The following is a 14,624-nucleotide window of genomic DNA, read 5'->3' as shown; positions in this document are numbered from 1 at the left end:
TATAAAAATTATCCAGGTAGAGGCAGTTGAAGAGTGAGACGCTAGTATAAAAATTATCCACGTGGAGGTGGTAACCCTGGTCCAGCAGTGGGTGCACCAAATCCCACACAATTTTTGCATTAACTCCCAGTAAGTGGGGGGCATTCTGGGGGTTGAATACTGGTGTCCTTCCCTTTATATATCCTAATTTTGTAGGTATAACCTGATGCACTCTCGCACAGCTTATACATCTTCACGCCATACCTTGCCCTCTTACCCAGCAGGTACTCGCGGAATTGAACCCTCCCTTTAAAATCTACCAAGGACTCATCAATAGAAATACACTTCTCTGGGTGTATGATTGGGAAAACCGGGCACTGAAACGGTCTAATAGTGGTCTCCGTTTATACAAACGGTCAAAACTGAGATCATCTCGGGGTGGGCACGGCTCATTATCAGTATAAATGTAAGAAGCGAAGTATTGCCTAATTTATTTATTTTTTTAGGTTCCAGTTCAGTTCTGAAGTTGCTTTGAGGGACCTATATATTAGAAACCCCTATGAAACACCCCATTTGTGAAACTAGACCCCTCAAAGTATTCACAACAGCATATAGAAAGTTTATGAACCCTTTAGGTGTTTCACAGGAATTTAGAGCAAAGTAGAGGTGAAATTTACATATTTTTTTTGTCAGAAAATCCTCTTTATACCATTTTTTTTATAACACAAAAGGTTTTATCAGAGAAACGCAACTCAATACGTATTGCCCAGATTCTGCAGTTTTGAGAAATATCCCACATGTGGCCCTAGTGCGGTAATGGACTGAAGCACCGGCCTCCGAAGCAAAGGAGCACCTAGTGGATTTTGAGCCCTCCTTTTTATTAGGCACCATGTCCGGTTTGAAGAGGTCTTGTGGTGCCAAAACAGTGGAAAACCCCCAAAAGTGACCCCATTTTGGAAACTAGACCCCTTGAGGAATTCATTGCAGTTTTCATGGGGTGCATGTGACTTTTTGATCAGTTTTTATTCTATTTTTAAGTGGCGTGGTGACTAAAAAACCGCAATTCAACTATTGTTTTTTTATTCTTTTTTTTTTTTACAGCGTTCACCGTGCGCTATAAATGACAAATTCACTTTATTCTGCGGGGCGATACGATTACGGCGATACCATATGTTTATAGTTTTTGTGTTACCTTATTCTTAGAGCCATAACTTTTTTATTTTTCCATCAATAAAACCGTGTGAGGACTTATTTTTTGCGTAACGAACTGTAGTTTTGATCAGCACCATTTTTAGGTACATGCAACTTTTTGATCTTTTTTTATTCCATTTTTAAGGAGGTGAAGTGACCAAACAATTGTGATTCTGGTACGGTTTATTATTATTTTCTTTTACGGCGTTCACCGCGCGGGATAAATAACAAAATAATTTTGTAGTTCAGGCCGTTACGGACGCGGCGATACCAATTATGTATAGTTTATTTGTTTGTTTATATATTTTTATTAATAATAAAGGACTGATAAGGGAAAAGGGGGGATTTTTACTTTTATTACTTTTAAAACTTTTATTTTCTTATTTTTACACATCTTTTTTTAACTTTTTTTCTACTTTATTACTTTGTCCCACTAGGGGACTTGAGGGCAGGAGGCCCTGATCGCTATTTTAATACACTGCACTACATGCGTAGTGCAGTGTATTAGAGCTGTCAGCTACTCACTGACATTAAGCATAGTGGGTCCTGACTTCGTCAGCACCCACTAGGCTTCCGTCGATGGCATAGCCGGACACCATTGTTTGGTGTCCGGTTGCCATAGTCACCATCGCCAGCCGCTATCGTGTAGCAGGCCGGCGATGGTAACTTAACCCCTAAAAAGCCGCGATCACTATTGAACACGGCTTTTAAGGGGTTAATCAGCGGGGACACAGTGATCGGTCCCCGCTATAGGAGCTGCGGCAGCTGCTGTACAAGACAGCAGCTGTCACAGCTCCTGCATGTGTCGGGAGGACGGCCGAAATGGCCGTTACTCCCGCGACGTAATAGTCCGTCGCTGAGCGCGAACGATACACTTAGCACAACTGATTATTTACGCCGCTGAGCATTAAGGGGTTGAAAAGAACTTCGTGGCAGAAAATGAACGTGAAAATTACAGAGTAGAGGATGAAACAGGGCATGATAACCCATACAATACAGGCAAATGAAGGGTTAGCGTAGGCCCAGATGAAACAAAATTTGCACAAACTTAAAGCATCTTACAAAGAATATGAAGGTCAGCAGGTACCGATTGCCCTCACGAGATTCAGGTAGCGTCCATGCTAATTCTCCTGGGTGTCAGATTGCCGGAGCATTTCCAAGTCTTATATGCCTTGATCTGATTTACGACTCTCACGGCCTTATTGGGTATGTGGACCCACTGGGCCGCTTCGCCGTAGTGGAGTAGCAGCTGGTCAAACAAAATGTCAATGACAGTCACTAGGGAGAAAGTACCTGGGTTGCTGGCTTGTTCCGGATAATCAGAAGCAGACTGGTGCCGGACTATCGGAAGCTGGACTTGTCTTGGATTGTGGACTTGAACACAGACGCCGTCTCGAACAATAGACTACAACACAGAAGTCGTCATGGACACTGGATACGGGGTACAGGATACAGCTAGGGAACCATTTGCATGACAAACACTGGGAAGACACAACATCACACAGGCAATGAGGAAAGGTGCAGGGTTCCTTTTAAAGGTCAGGGTGCTCAGGGATAGGTTGGGGATAATTTACTGGTGCATGCGCTGGCCCTTTAAGGCTTGCCGTGCACACCCTATAGGACAGTCGGGGAGAGAAAGCAGGGAGACAATATACCTCTAAATTATACAGTCACAAAGTTACCAAATAATACCACTAACCAAAGACTAAAACTTGCAGCATATAATCTAAACTAATACCTGGCCCATCTGGGCACTAACTGAACAGCAATTTTCTCACATATTATAGAGGAGGAGGACCCAATAACGAAGTGTTTGAAAAAGTTTGGATCTAAACAAACACTCCTAAATCCAAATGAACACCTATAGAGACATGAGTGCTAGGCCCAAGAAATGCAATAAAAAAAAGTATAACGTTTATTGATATACATTAAAAACACACATATTGTAAGAAGAGAAAGGTATAACCCACATAAAACACAGAAATGGGTATCATGGACAAAATATCTGGTCACATATGTAAGGAAGATTTGCAATCCAACTATAATTCAAGTTTTAATAGTAGGAGCAGCATGGCAAACTCCCCCCCCCCCTGTGTATATTGTCACATAGCCCCCCAAAAACATATTGTACTTGCCTTGCCCTGTTCCCACGACGGATGGAGCACTGCACAGCCTTGCGGGCAGGACGCTTGCGCAGACCAGCGTGATGCAGTGATAACATCACGTGGCCTGTGCAGGGAGTCTTCCCAGCGCCTTATAGGCTGCAGGCCTAACATGGTCTGCAGCCTATAATATTCATTTGTATCTGCGTCCTGAGGATGCAGATACAAGTGAATGTGGGGCGACCCAACGGGCATGAGGGGACCCGTGCCGCCCAGCCCATACTGTAAATGTTATGGGCCAGGGAACCATGGGCCCCCTTATGATGATCCGCCACTGGTGCTAGGCCTTATAAACCAGCCACTGCAGAGAACCCTGTGGGAGAAATTAAAAAGAGAACTAGATTTGACTTTTCATCAGATGTTAAAAAAAGCCATTATCCTAAAGAAAGGGGAGCAGATGAGCACGGTTCTGGTAGCACAGCAAGCGGAAGTGGCAACAAAAAAATATAAAGACACAAAGGCCCGAAGGGAGTCTCTGGAGGGGATAGTGCAAGAACTGAAAGAAGCACTTACTAACAAAAGAAGCATAGTGGTCCCCCAGGGAGCCAATCCAGAAGGACGCCAGTTTGCGAGAAGATGGAAGGAAGAGATTTCCCGGATACCAGAATTTGCTGGAATTGTAACCGGGAAGGCCATATTGCTTGGATCAGCCTACGCCACTACAAAAAAAGCAACAAAAGTAATTGAAACTAGATTGCCCTGTGGTTGAGGGCTAAACCGCAGGGTGAGAGGCCAAATTATGCTCCCTGTTAGCAGTCAAAGATGTGGTCAGGGAATTCCCATTGGGTGCAGCCAAATTCAATGTCTGGTGTATACTGATATTCCAAGTGACCACCATGGCCAAAGCATTATTTCACACCTATTTTTCCTCCCTGTTATGTGAAGGAAGTACATACGGGTAAGCAGCAAACAATTCACCTATCCCAATTGTAGGAGTAATGCAAAGACATCTCCAACTGGGGCTGGGAGCTCAGTAAAAAGGGAAACATGGTGGTAGAGTGCGCATTGGTGATTCTTGGAATGAAAGTGCTGCGACAATTAGTTGGACTGATGGCCAACAATATCGGGTCCATGAGGAACTTTCTTGATTGGCCTGGAAGAGTAGGCTTAGTAAGGATGCTCCCCTCCAAGTCTGTAAAAGTGGCGGCCGGCCACAAAATAATTTTTCCCTTACTGGTTGGCACAAAACTAGTATTGAAGGGTGCCTCCATCCTCATTGAACCTACTCTGATGGGAAAATAAGTGGCTGTGGCCTGAACGCTATGTACGGTCCGGACCAGACAAGTAATCCTGAGGATGGAGAACATTATTAAACAACCTGTAACCCTTCCACATGATGGCTGAGGTGTTTCCGATATGAGAAGATCAAGTGGAACTAGTGTCATGTTGGCAGATGGAACTTGCCTGAACCGGTGTCGCTACCTTCACTGTATGTCTCATCAGTTAGAGAGAAACAAATGATACGGGTCTGAAATTTCTAAAAGAGGTGCCGCTCGAAGGGTGCCACTCTGTCTACTGAAGAGCTAAGAGAGGTGGCTGAAGTCTTGGGAGCACATCCTAATGCTTTCTCTTGTAACGATTCGGATCATACAAACATGAGATCCCTAAAGTTAGTCATTGAGGATCACGTCACGAAGTAGGAAGGCAGTTTAAAACTCTGGATTAGACCACTGTCAGCAGCACAGGAATTTCATTACGTGAAAGACGCGCACTTCACCATAACACCCCCAAGGAAATGGCACATGTGAAGGATTAAATTGAATATTTTTGAGGTTGCTGAGGGCTCTGGGAAGCAGAAGGAGGAAAGATAGCCAGACTACATTGCTGAACTGGTGTGGGTCTACAACAATACAGTTTATTCCATTACTAGTTATTTGGCTTTCCTATTGAGCATGATGATGCCTACCCATAACGAAGATGAAGAGTGAAACTCTCAGACTTGGATGGAAGGGCACCAAAGAAATGTACAAGAGATGTATGATTTGGTGGCCCAACGACTTGGCCCTTACTCTCTCAACGTTAACAAGAAGTTGTAGTAGCTACCCTTCCAAGTCGGAGACCGAGTGATAGTGTGCAACAGAGGTGCGAGAAGGACTGGAAATTACAGTGCAGGTGGGAGTCCCCCCTTATGCAGTGGTCTGGCAGAGCAACCCTCACATTCCGGTTATTTTGTTGAGGCCTGAGAACAACCAGAGACCTATGCGAACTGTACACCAGAATATGTTGCGGAGTACTGGAGCATGTTATAGCAAAGCCTCCTCCAACAAAATGGGTCTCTCTGGATAAAGAATGGTGGGCGTCTCCTTGACAAATAATGGGACCACTGGATAGAGGATAAGAGTCAACTGTACCCCCTGGAAAACAAGAGAGCTCAGGTACTGAAAAAGTGGACCATTTTTTGGTATGCCACTCTCAACGATCTAATTTTGTCAGGTTGTCTTCCAGATATAAAGACTATTCCGTAAGCATACTAGTTGCCTTGCCGGCAGTCAAAAAGTAGGGGGGAGAAAGTATTACAAATGAAGACAGTGATGTCTATGCTGAGGTCGCAGCATCTGGAACAGTCAGTAGAGGGCAGTTGTACACTGGTCAAGAGTGCTGAAATAGCAGAGGAGACCTGAAGAGGAAGTGGTGCGCAAGTTTGTTCTGGTGAGAAGGCAGGAGTACGGTTTGAGTGTTGTCATGGAGAGTCTGGCGGTATAGAGAGCAAGAGCATGCTGCAGAGAGCTCAAAGAGGGAGAAACAGCTTAGAGTCTGTCTGTAGAAGAGATTGCATGGCTAAGAAGCTACCAGCCAGAGGCTGACATGGCAATACAGGAAAGTAAAACTGGCATGGAACCAACATAGGAAACATTTGGAGTAAGTACTAGAATACTATTTGGGGAGAGACTTGAAGTAAAAGCCCAAAGAGAATTTACAAAGAAAGCGCCCCAGTGGTGTGAAATAAGTGAGGAGTCACCAGGGGATGGAACATCACCATTTTGGAGTGAAATACTGTGGTGCATTATAACAGCACTGAGATAGTAAACAATTTCACAACTCTGGAAGAAAGATAAAGAAGAATAGTTCCATCAGCCTCTGCCGCCATTACAATGCCATAAATGTCCAAGGTGGGAATGCCCCTTTAAAGAAATCCTATCAACAAGGGATCACAATTGGTTTTAATTGATAAAAAGAATTAGCCCCACTAAGTATACATATTCTAAATAAGTAAAAAAAAAAAGGATTTTTAGGTCATGCGACTATTATGCAAATAGGGCGGCGACTCACCTCCAAAACTCAGTGCTGTTGTTCCCGTCATGCCCATCACTGCCCAAACAATTTCCCATAAACCTCAACGGCATAGAAAAAAGTGAGTTCTTGCTTGTTATCGCAAGATTTTGCGGCTGTGAATAAAGGAGCGTTGCAAAATTTGAAAGTCAGCCAATTTGCACACGGCGTAAAAATACTTTCTTTTTTCTGTTACATATTTTTGTGGGGGTTGTGTATGTAACAATTAAAAACAATGTTGATCCCTGGGTCCCAACCACATTCGTATGATTCAGAAAATGAGTGAGTGGTTCTGATGCTTCATAAATATGGCGTTTAGCCTGAATGCCATATATTTCCATTTAATTAAGCCATAAAACTGTTGGAAATACATTGATAAATCTGTCCCACTATGTTTATTCATAAAAAAAAGAACGTCTCATTGTGGCCTCAGGCTTTTGACCCCTTAAGGACACGGCCAATTTTGGCCTTCCGGACAGAGCAATTTTTTTACATTTCCCCTCTATGCATCCCGACGCTCATAACTCTTTTATTTTTTGACGACGTAGTTGTATGAGACTTTGTTTTTTGCGGGACGAGTTGTACTTTTTGTAGGTACCATTTTTTGGTACAAATACATTATCGTTTAATTTCTATACATTTTTATTTTGGCGAAAATGCAGAAAAAAAGCAGTTCTGCTGCAGTTTTAATATTATTTTTTTTACACCATACACCGATCATCATAAATAATGTTATACATTTATTCTTTAGGTTGTTACGGTCGTGGCGATACCAAATATGTCTATATTATTTCATGTTTTGGGACTTATATTTTAAAAAGTTTATTTATTATAGAAAATGTGTGTTTCTGTGTATTCTTTTACTTTTATTTATTTATCATTCATTTTTTTTTACAATCATTTAACTTTGTTTTTTTTAATCCCATAAAGGGATTTATAATTTTTATTTTGTAACTGTAATGTACTGATTGTACACAGGCAGTTGTTAGGGCATACCTCAGTATGCCCTAACAACAGGAAATATGTTCAGACAGCCCTGGGGTCCTTCAATGGACCCTGGGCTGTCTGGCCATATGAGTTGTGGGCTTTGATCGCGTCACAGTTATTTTCTGTGACGCGATCAATGTGCAGTTCCCCCTCTTTGAACGCCGCGATCAGCTTTCATCGTGGCGTTCAAAGGGTTAACGGCGGAGAGAAGATGTTTCAATATTTTATTGACATAGAAAAACACACAATACTCGTTAACCATTTTATTGAGAATAAAAAAAGCTGTCATCGAATTAGTCCTCGAATCCGAAGTAGCCCACCATCCGAACCTGTAAAAAACACAAACACACCAAAACAATTAGTAACACATAAGAAAGCAAAGCAATTCTTAGGGCTTGTCCACACGTAATGTAATTGCTGCAGAAAATTTTTGCAGCAATTCAGCAGAAAGTAGGAGAAATTCCGCTGCGGAAAACTGCACCATTTCCTGTGTTTTTCACTGCAGATAATGGTGTGGATTTTGCTGCGTTTTTCCTCAATGCTGCGAGATCGTGACATCTCCACTGAAAAACTTAGCAATTCTGTCGACTTTCCACAGCAGGAATTGAGGTGCTGCGGTATGAAAAATACGCACCCAGGTGAATTTCTAGTCGGAAAGTTTACGCAGTGTGTGGATGATGTTTGTTAAATCTCACCCACTTTGCTGCTACTGTATTCTGCTGCATATTTACCGTCTGCAATTCCAGATGGAAAATATGCAGGAATTCCTCTACGTGTGGACAAGCCCTTAGGCTGGGTTCACACAACGTATTTTCATACTTACCTTTCTTGGGTCCATCGCTGGAGCCGCAATGTCAGTGAGTTGGGCCTTATATCTAAGCCTATCATATGTGATAAAGTCTGCTGAGCTACAGTATCTAATCCTATCACATAGTTGGCAACATTTGAATTTTTTTCCAGGGACACTTAGGGTGTGGTGTCTTTGGTGGGTGTGTCTTATGGGGCGTGGTTTATCTGGTGGGTGTGGCTAGTGTGGCGTAGCTTTCCAGAATTTTTCCATACAAAAAACTAACTGTCTGTTTTTCTATTGACACAATGAAAAACAGCTCCAAAAATGGCTCCAGAAGTGATATGCTGCTTTTACGCGCTGTTTTTAAAGCGGTTGTGGTGAGTTCAATGGGCAGATGTTTGTAGGCGTTTAGCCACCATTTTTTTGACGTATTTTAAGCTGTTTACGCTCCAAAATACGCCTGAAAACTCTGCGTGTGAACATACCCTAAGCCTATCATGTCTGATAATGTCTGCTGAGACAATGTAACCAATTCTATCCAGTGGTGTAGCTATAGGAGCCTTAGATTATGTTCACACACAGTGTTTTCAGGCGTTTTTGGTGGTGTAAACGCCCCAAAAACCGCCTGAATAAGCGGAAAGCTAAACGCCTACAAACATCTACCCATTGAAAAATGGCGTTTTGTGCGAACAATAGCAAAAATTTTAATGGGAAAAATGGCGTTTCGTTCGAACAATGGGAAAAATGATGTTAGAAAAAAACGGTGTGTAAAAAAACGCCCCCTAAAAAAAGTAGCATGTCACTTCTTGTGCCGTTTTTGGAGCTATTTTTCATTGTTTCAATAAAAAAACAGCTCCAAGAATGGCTCCAAAAAATACATAAAAAAAACGTTTGATGCTTTAAAAACGGCTGAAAATCAGAGGCTGTTTACCCTTGAAAACAGCTCCGTATTTTACATCCGTTTTTACTTTAGCGTGTGAACGTACCCATAGTCTTTTAGATATGCTATCTCCGATGTATACAGTGGATATTAAAAGTCTACACACCCCGGTTTAAATGCCAAGTTTTTGTCATGTTACAAAGTCAGTACAAAATGAATCATTTCATAACTTGTTCCACCTTTAATGTGACCCTATTGAAAAACAAACTGAAATCTTTTAGGGTGAAAAATAAAAATAAAGAACAAAAATAATGTGGATGCATAAATATGCACACCCTTAGGCCTGATTCACACGAGCGCTGCGCATCTCGGACATGAAAAACTGCAATTTTTCACATCCGAGGTGCATCCGTGCTCAGCGCTGCGGGACGCGATGTCACGCATCCCCCATAGTTGAGAGTCTATGGAGGGATGCGTGATGCGCGAAAAGAACGGACATGTCCTATTTTCTCACCGACCCTTGACACGGTCCGTTGAAACAACGGCAGTGTGAACGACCACATTGAATTACATAGGTTACATGACATTTAACATGCTCGTGTAAATAAGCCCTCAAACTAATACTTTGTTTAATTACCCTTTGACTTTATGACAGCATTCAGTCTTTTTGGGTAGAAGTCTATCAGCATGGCACATCTTGACTTGGCAATTGTTGCCCACTCTTCCTAGCAAAAGCGCTCCAAATGTCAGATTGCGAGGGCATCTCCAGTGTACATCCCTCTTCAGATCACCCCACGGATTTTCAATGGGATTTAGGTCCGGGCTCTGACTGATCTTCTTCTGGTGAAGTCATTATTTTGTTGATTTGGAGGTATGCTTTTGGTCGTTGTCGTGCTTAAAGGTGAAATTCCTCTTCATCTTCAGCTTTTTAGCAGTGGCCTGCAAGTTCTGTGCCAAGATTGACTGATATTTGGAACTGTTCATAATTCCTGCCACCTTGACTAAAGCCCAAGTCACAGCTGCATAAAAACAGCCACAAAGCATAATGCTGCCTCCACCATGCTTCACTGTGGGGATGGTGTTCTTTTGGTGATGTGCAGTTGATGGCTTTGCGCCAAACATACCTTAGGGAATTATGGCCAAAAAGTTCAACCCTCATCTCATCAGAGCATTACACGTTTTTTCCACATGCTTTTGGCAAACCTGATGTAGATCTTTGCAAAACATAGCCGGGCTTGGATGTTTTTCTTTGTTAGAAAAGGCTTCCGTCTTGCCACCCTACCCCACAGCACAGACATGAAGAAAACGGGAGATTGTTGTCACATGCACTACACAACCAGTACCTGCCAGAAAGTCCTGCAGCTCCTTTAATGTTGCAATAGGCCTCTTGGTAGCCTTCTGGACCAATTTTCGTTTTGCCTTTTCATCAAGTTTTGTGGGACGTCCAGTTCTTGGTAATATCACTGTTGTGCCAAATGTAATCCACTTCTTGATGACCATCTTCACTGTGTTCCATGGTATATCTAATGCCTTGGAAATTCTTTGGTACCCTTCTCCTGACTGATGCCTTTCAACAATCAGATCCCTTTGATGTGTTGTAAGCTCTTTACGGACCATGGCTTTTGCTGTCACATACAACATAGAAAATGTCAGGAAAATCCTAATAGAACAGCTGAACTTTATACTGTATGGGGTTACTCAGAATCACTTTAAAGAGGCTCTGTCACCAAATTAAAAATGCCCTATCTCCTACATCATTTTATCGGCGCTGGAATGTAGTTAACAGCAGTGTAGCGTGTTCACCTCCTCAGGGGGAGAAATAGAATTAACAGAAAAACATGACGTCAAGCATTCATTACCCCATTTGGTAAGATCCCCAGTATTCCAGTCAAATGTGGGATTATGCAACTGCAACCAGGGAAGGCCTAAAACCAAATCGGACGATAATCCCTGCATCAACAGTACAGAGCACTGCTCCAAATGCATGGAGCCAACAAGGAGTTCAAAAACAGGAGTATGCTGTGTAAAATAACCATTAGCAAGAGGAGTGGAGTCGATACCCACTACCGGGACAGGTTTAGGCAAATCAATCAAAGGCATAGCTAGAGACATAGCAAATTCCACAGACATGATATTAGCAGACGACCCTGAATCCACGAAGGCACTGCCGGTAGCAGATCTACCACCAAAAGAGACCTGAAAGGGAAGCAAGATTTTATTACGTTTCATATTTACGGGAAATACCTGTGCGCCCAAGTGACCTCCCCGATGATCACTTAGGCGCGGAAGTTTTCCGGCTGCTTATTCTTACGCCTAGGACAGGTGTTCACTTGATGCTTGCCATCCCCACAATAAAAGCAGAGACCATTCTTCCTGCGGAACTCTCTACGTTGTTGGGGGGACACGGAGGCCCTGAGTTGCATAGGTACCTCCGAGTCTTCCGTGGAAGAACGAAGCAACGGAACCTCGGCATGCATCATGGGGGAGTCAGAGGAGAAAACACAAAAACGTTCACGTTGTCGTTCCCTGAGACGTCGGTCAAGTCGTACCGCTAAAGCCATAACCTGGTCTAGGGAGTCAGAAGAGGGATAGCTAACTAGCAGGTCTTTCAGGGCGTTCGACAGACCCAACCTAAACTGGCACCTTAAGGCAGGGTCATTCCACTGAGAAGCTACGCACCACTTCCTAAAGTCAGAGCAATACTCCTCCACAGGTCTCTTACCCTGACGTAAGGTCACCAGCTGACTCTCGGCAAAGGCAGTCCTGTCAGTCTCGTCATAAATGAGTCCGAGAGCAGAAAAGAAACGATCAACGGAGGACAGTTCAGGGGCGTCAGGAGTCAAGGAGAAGGCCCATTCTTGGGGCCCTTCCTGGAGCCGGGACATAATTATAGCCACCCGCTGACTCTCAGAACCTGAGGAGTGGGGCTTTAAGCGAAAATAGAGCTTACAACTCTCCCGAAAGGAGAGAAAAGTCTTCCGGTCCCCTGAGAACCGGTCAGGCAACTTGAGGTGGGGTTCAAGAGGTGAGGTGAGGGGCACTACCATTGTAGCGTCAGGCTGGTTGACCCTCTGAGCCAGGGCCTGGACCTGTAAGGAGAGACCCTGCATTTGCTGAGCCAGGGTCTCAAGGGGGTCCATAGTAGTGTGAGGGACCAGGGTAGACTAGGTATTAGGGCTTGTGATTATGTAATGATGGGGGTAAGGAAAAAGACAAGTGAGCCCTAATCTACCCGCCACTCAGTCCCTGCAGAAGAATCACAAGCAAGGAGGAACAGGAAAGGCAGGTATAAATAGACAGAGGGCGGGAGCTAGCTCCGTCTGGCCAGGCCGTGATAGGCTCTCCCACTTCTAAGCCTGCCATCCTGAGTGGTGGAAGATGGAGTCAGTCTCACAGACATAGAAGCAGGTGCAGACTGATTGCCTATGGGCGTAGATACAGAAGCTGTGCCTGGCAGATTCTTAACAGGAGTTCTATATGCTTACCTGCACTGTGTGATGCTGCCTCCTCCGCTGCTGCTGCTGCAGATCCAACGACTGTAACTTCTCATACGCCTGGAGACGATCTATGTTCAGTCTTCAGACGCAGGGATGAAGGACCTGTGGGCGGAAGTGACGTCACAGTGTGGTCTCGCGAGATCACGCTGTTCAGTGAAACAAGCTTGGGTGTAATGGAGAGAGGTGTATGATGCTGATTCGTCAGCGTCATACACTACTTTGTAATATGCCCACTTGGTTAAACGTTAAAAAATGCCCACTTGGACATTAAGAAACGAATTTGCATAAATGTAAAAAAGGTCATAACTTGCTGAAAAAAGATTGTTTCTCAAAATAACAAAGCACTGCTGTTAACTACATTCCAGTGCCGATAAAATGATGTAGGAGATAGGGCATTTTTAATCTGGTGACAGAGCCTCTTTAAATAATGGCAGCTGTGCACTGACTACTATTTAACATGAGTTTAAATGTGATTGGCTAATTTTGAACACAAACACTTCCCCAATTATAAGATGGTGTTCACACTTATGAAACATTATTTTTGGGTTTTATTTGTATTTTTCCTCTCTAAAAGATTCCAGTTTGTTTTTCAATGGAATTGTACGGATTATGGGTCACATTAAAAGTGGAAAAAGTTCTGAAATTATTCATCTTGTACTGACTTTGTAACCTAACAAAAACCTGGCATTTTAACAAGGATTTTTAGACTTTTTATATCCACTGTATGTAAAGAATTCTTTTTTTTTGGGTGGGGGGGACGTGGTAAATATATGTCTCGGGGCTTGTGCCCCTGATCTTTTAACACCCTAGCAACGCCCCTGTGCCCGTGTAAAGGAACCCTTATCCAGGGATATTCAGTCTGATGTTTCCTAACGGTTTAATCTTTATGCTTAATCTTCTTTTTTTTTTTTTCATAAGGAATGGCGGCAATTAGCCAACATTTTGAAAACCATCAACAATGTTTAAAACATCTTAACCTTGCAAGAATTTCATTAACAGCAAAAGGTAATTAATTATATGTACACAGAAAGAATGTTTGTTTGTCTCGAGCAAAGACTTTGGGATTCATAATACAGCACCCATAGAAATCTATGGCCCTATAAAGTACCTCCATTTGCTTCTAATTGCAAACTGATTCATAAAGAAAAACGTATTATGTTCCATCACATGGTGTATTACATTACATTGCTTCTTTGGGGACAATATTACGTTGTACAGGGGAGCCAGGCCATGGCACATGAAGTTCATATGGCTCAATAATATGTAACTGCAAGGACTCCAAGTGTCACCATACAGACTCTGTGTGCATGGCTTTTTTGCAGATTTGTATTTTCTTGTTTTTTATTGCAAGTGAAACCTGCAGCCAAATCAGCTGCAAAATTCTGTGACAATAATGAAATGCTACGAATTTGAAAGATGTGTTTGCTACAAGAAAACAAATCTTAACATGAGTCTCCAAATTTATCATGTCCTTTTCAGGACCAAATTCTGTATCGATCAATGTCTTGATATATCTTTATAGTGGTCTGAGCTCCTTTTTCTAATACACAGCTACCAATCCACTGCCTAGACATAGCTTTAAAAGTTAACATGCTGGTTTACCTGTAGCCACCACTATAGGCAGCATGGGAGCTTACTTCCTAATGTTCTATTGTGTTAAATTATATGTTGTTATATGTAGGTAGGCTATTAGCTCTCCCTAGTGGTGGCTACAGGTAGGCACGATGTAGTCTTTTAAACCTATAGGGGAATTGATCATATGTTCTATGCCAATTTTCTAAGTCACAATTTGTGACTTTTGTGGCATTTGCGCCGCGCGCTGCACTTTCCCAAAAAGATACAGAAAGTGGCATAAATTATACTGCAAA

General features: G+C 42.8%; 1 protein-coding gene across 1 annotated transcript in view; it reads left to right on the top strand.

The window, feature by feature from the left end:
* LOC142660307 (capping protein, Arp2/3 and myosin-I linker protein 3-like) overlaps positions 1–14,624 on the top strand; it is a 318,596-nt gene that overhangs the window by 166,815 nt on the left and 137,157 nt on the right. The window contains exon 12 of the mRNA XM_075836905.1: positions 13,675–13,761. Within this exon, the coding sequence (XP_075693020.1) occupies positions 13,675–13,761 (87 nt within the window). The remainder of the gene's footprint in view (positions 1–13,674; positions 13,762–14,624) is intronic.

This window comes from Rhinoderma darwinii, chromosome 9, assembly GCF_050947455.1.
Source record: "Rhinoderma darwinii isolate aRhiDar2 chromosome 9, aRhiDar2.hap1, whole genome shotgun sequence".
Classification (NCBI taxonomy): domain Eukaryota; kingdom Metazoa; phylum Chordata; class Amphibia; order Anura; family Rhinodermatidae; genus Rhinoderma; species Rhinoderma darwinii.
Note: the sequence above shows the minus strand (reverse complement) of the source record. Positions and strands in the feature narration are given on the sequence as shown.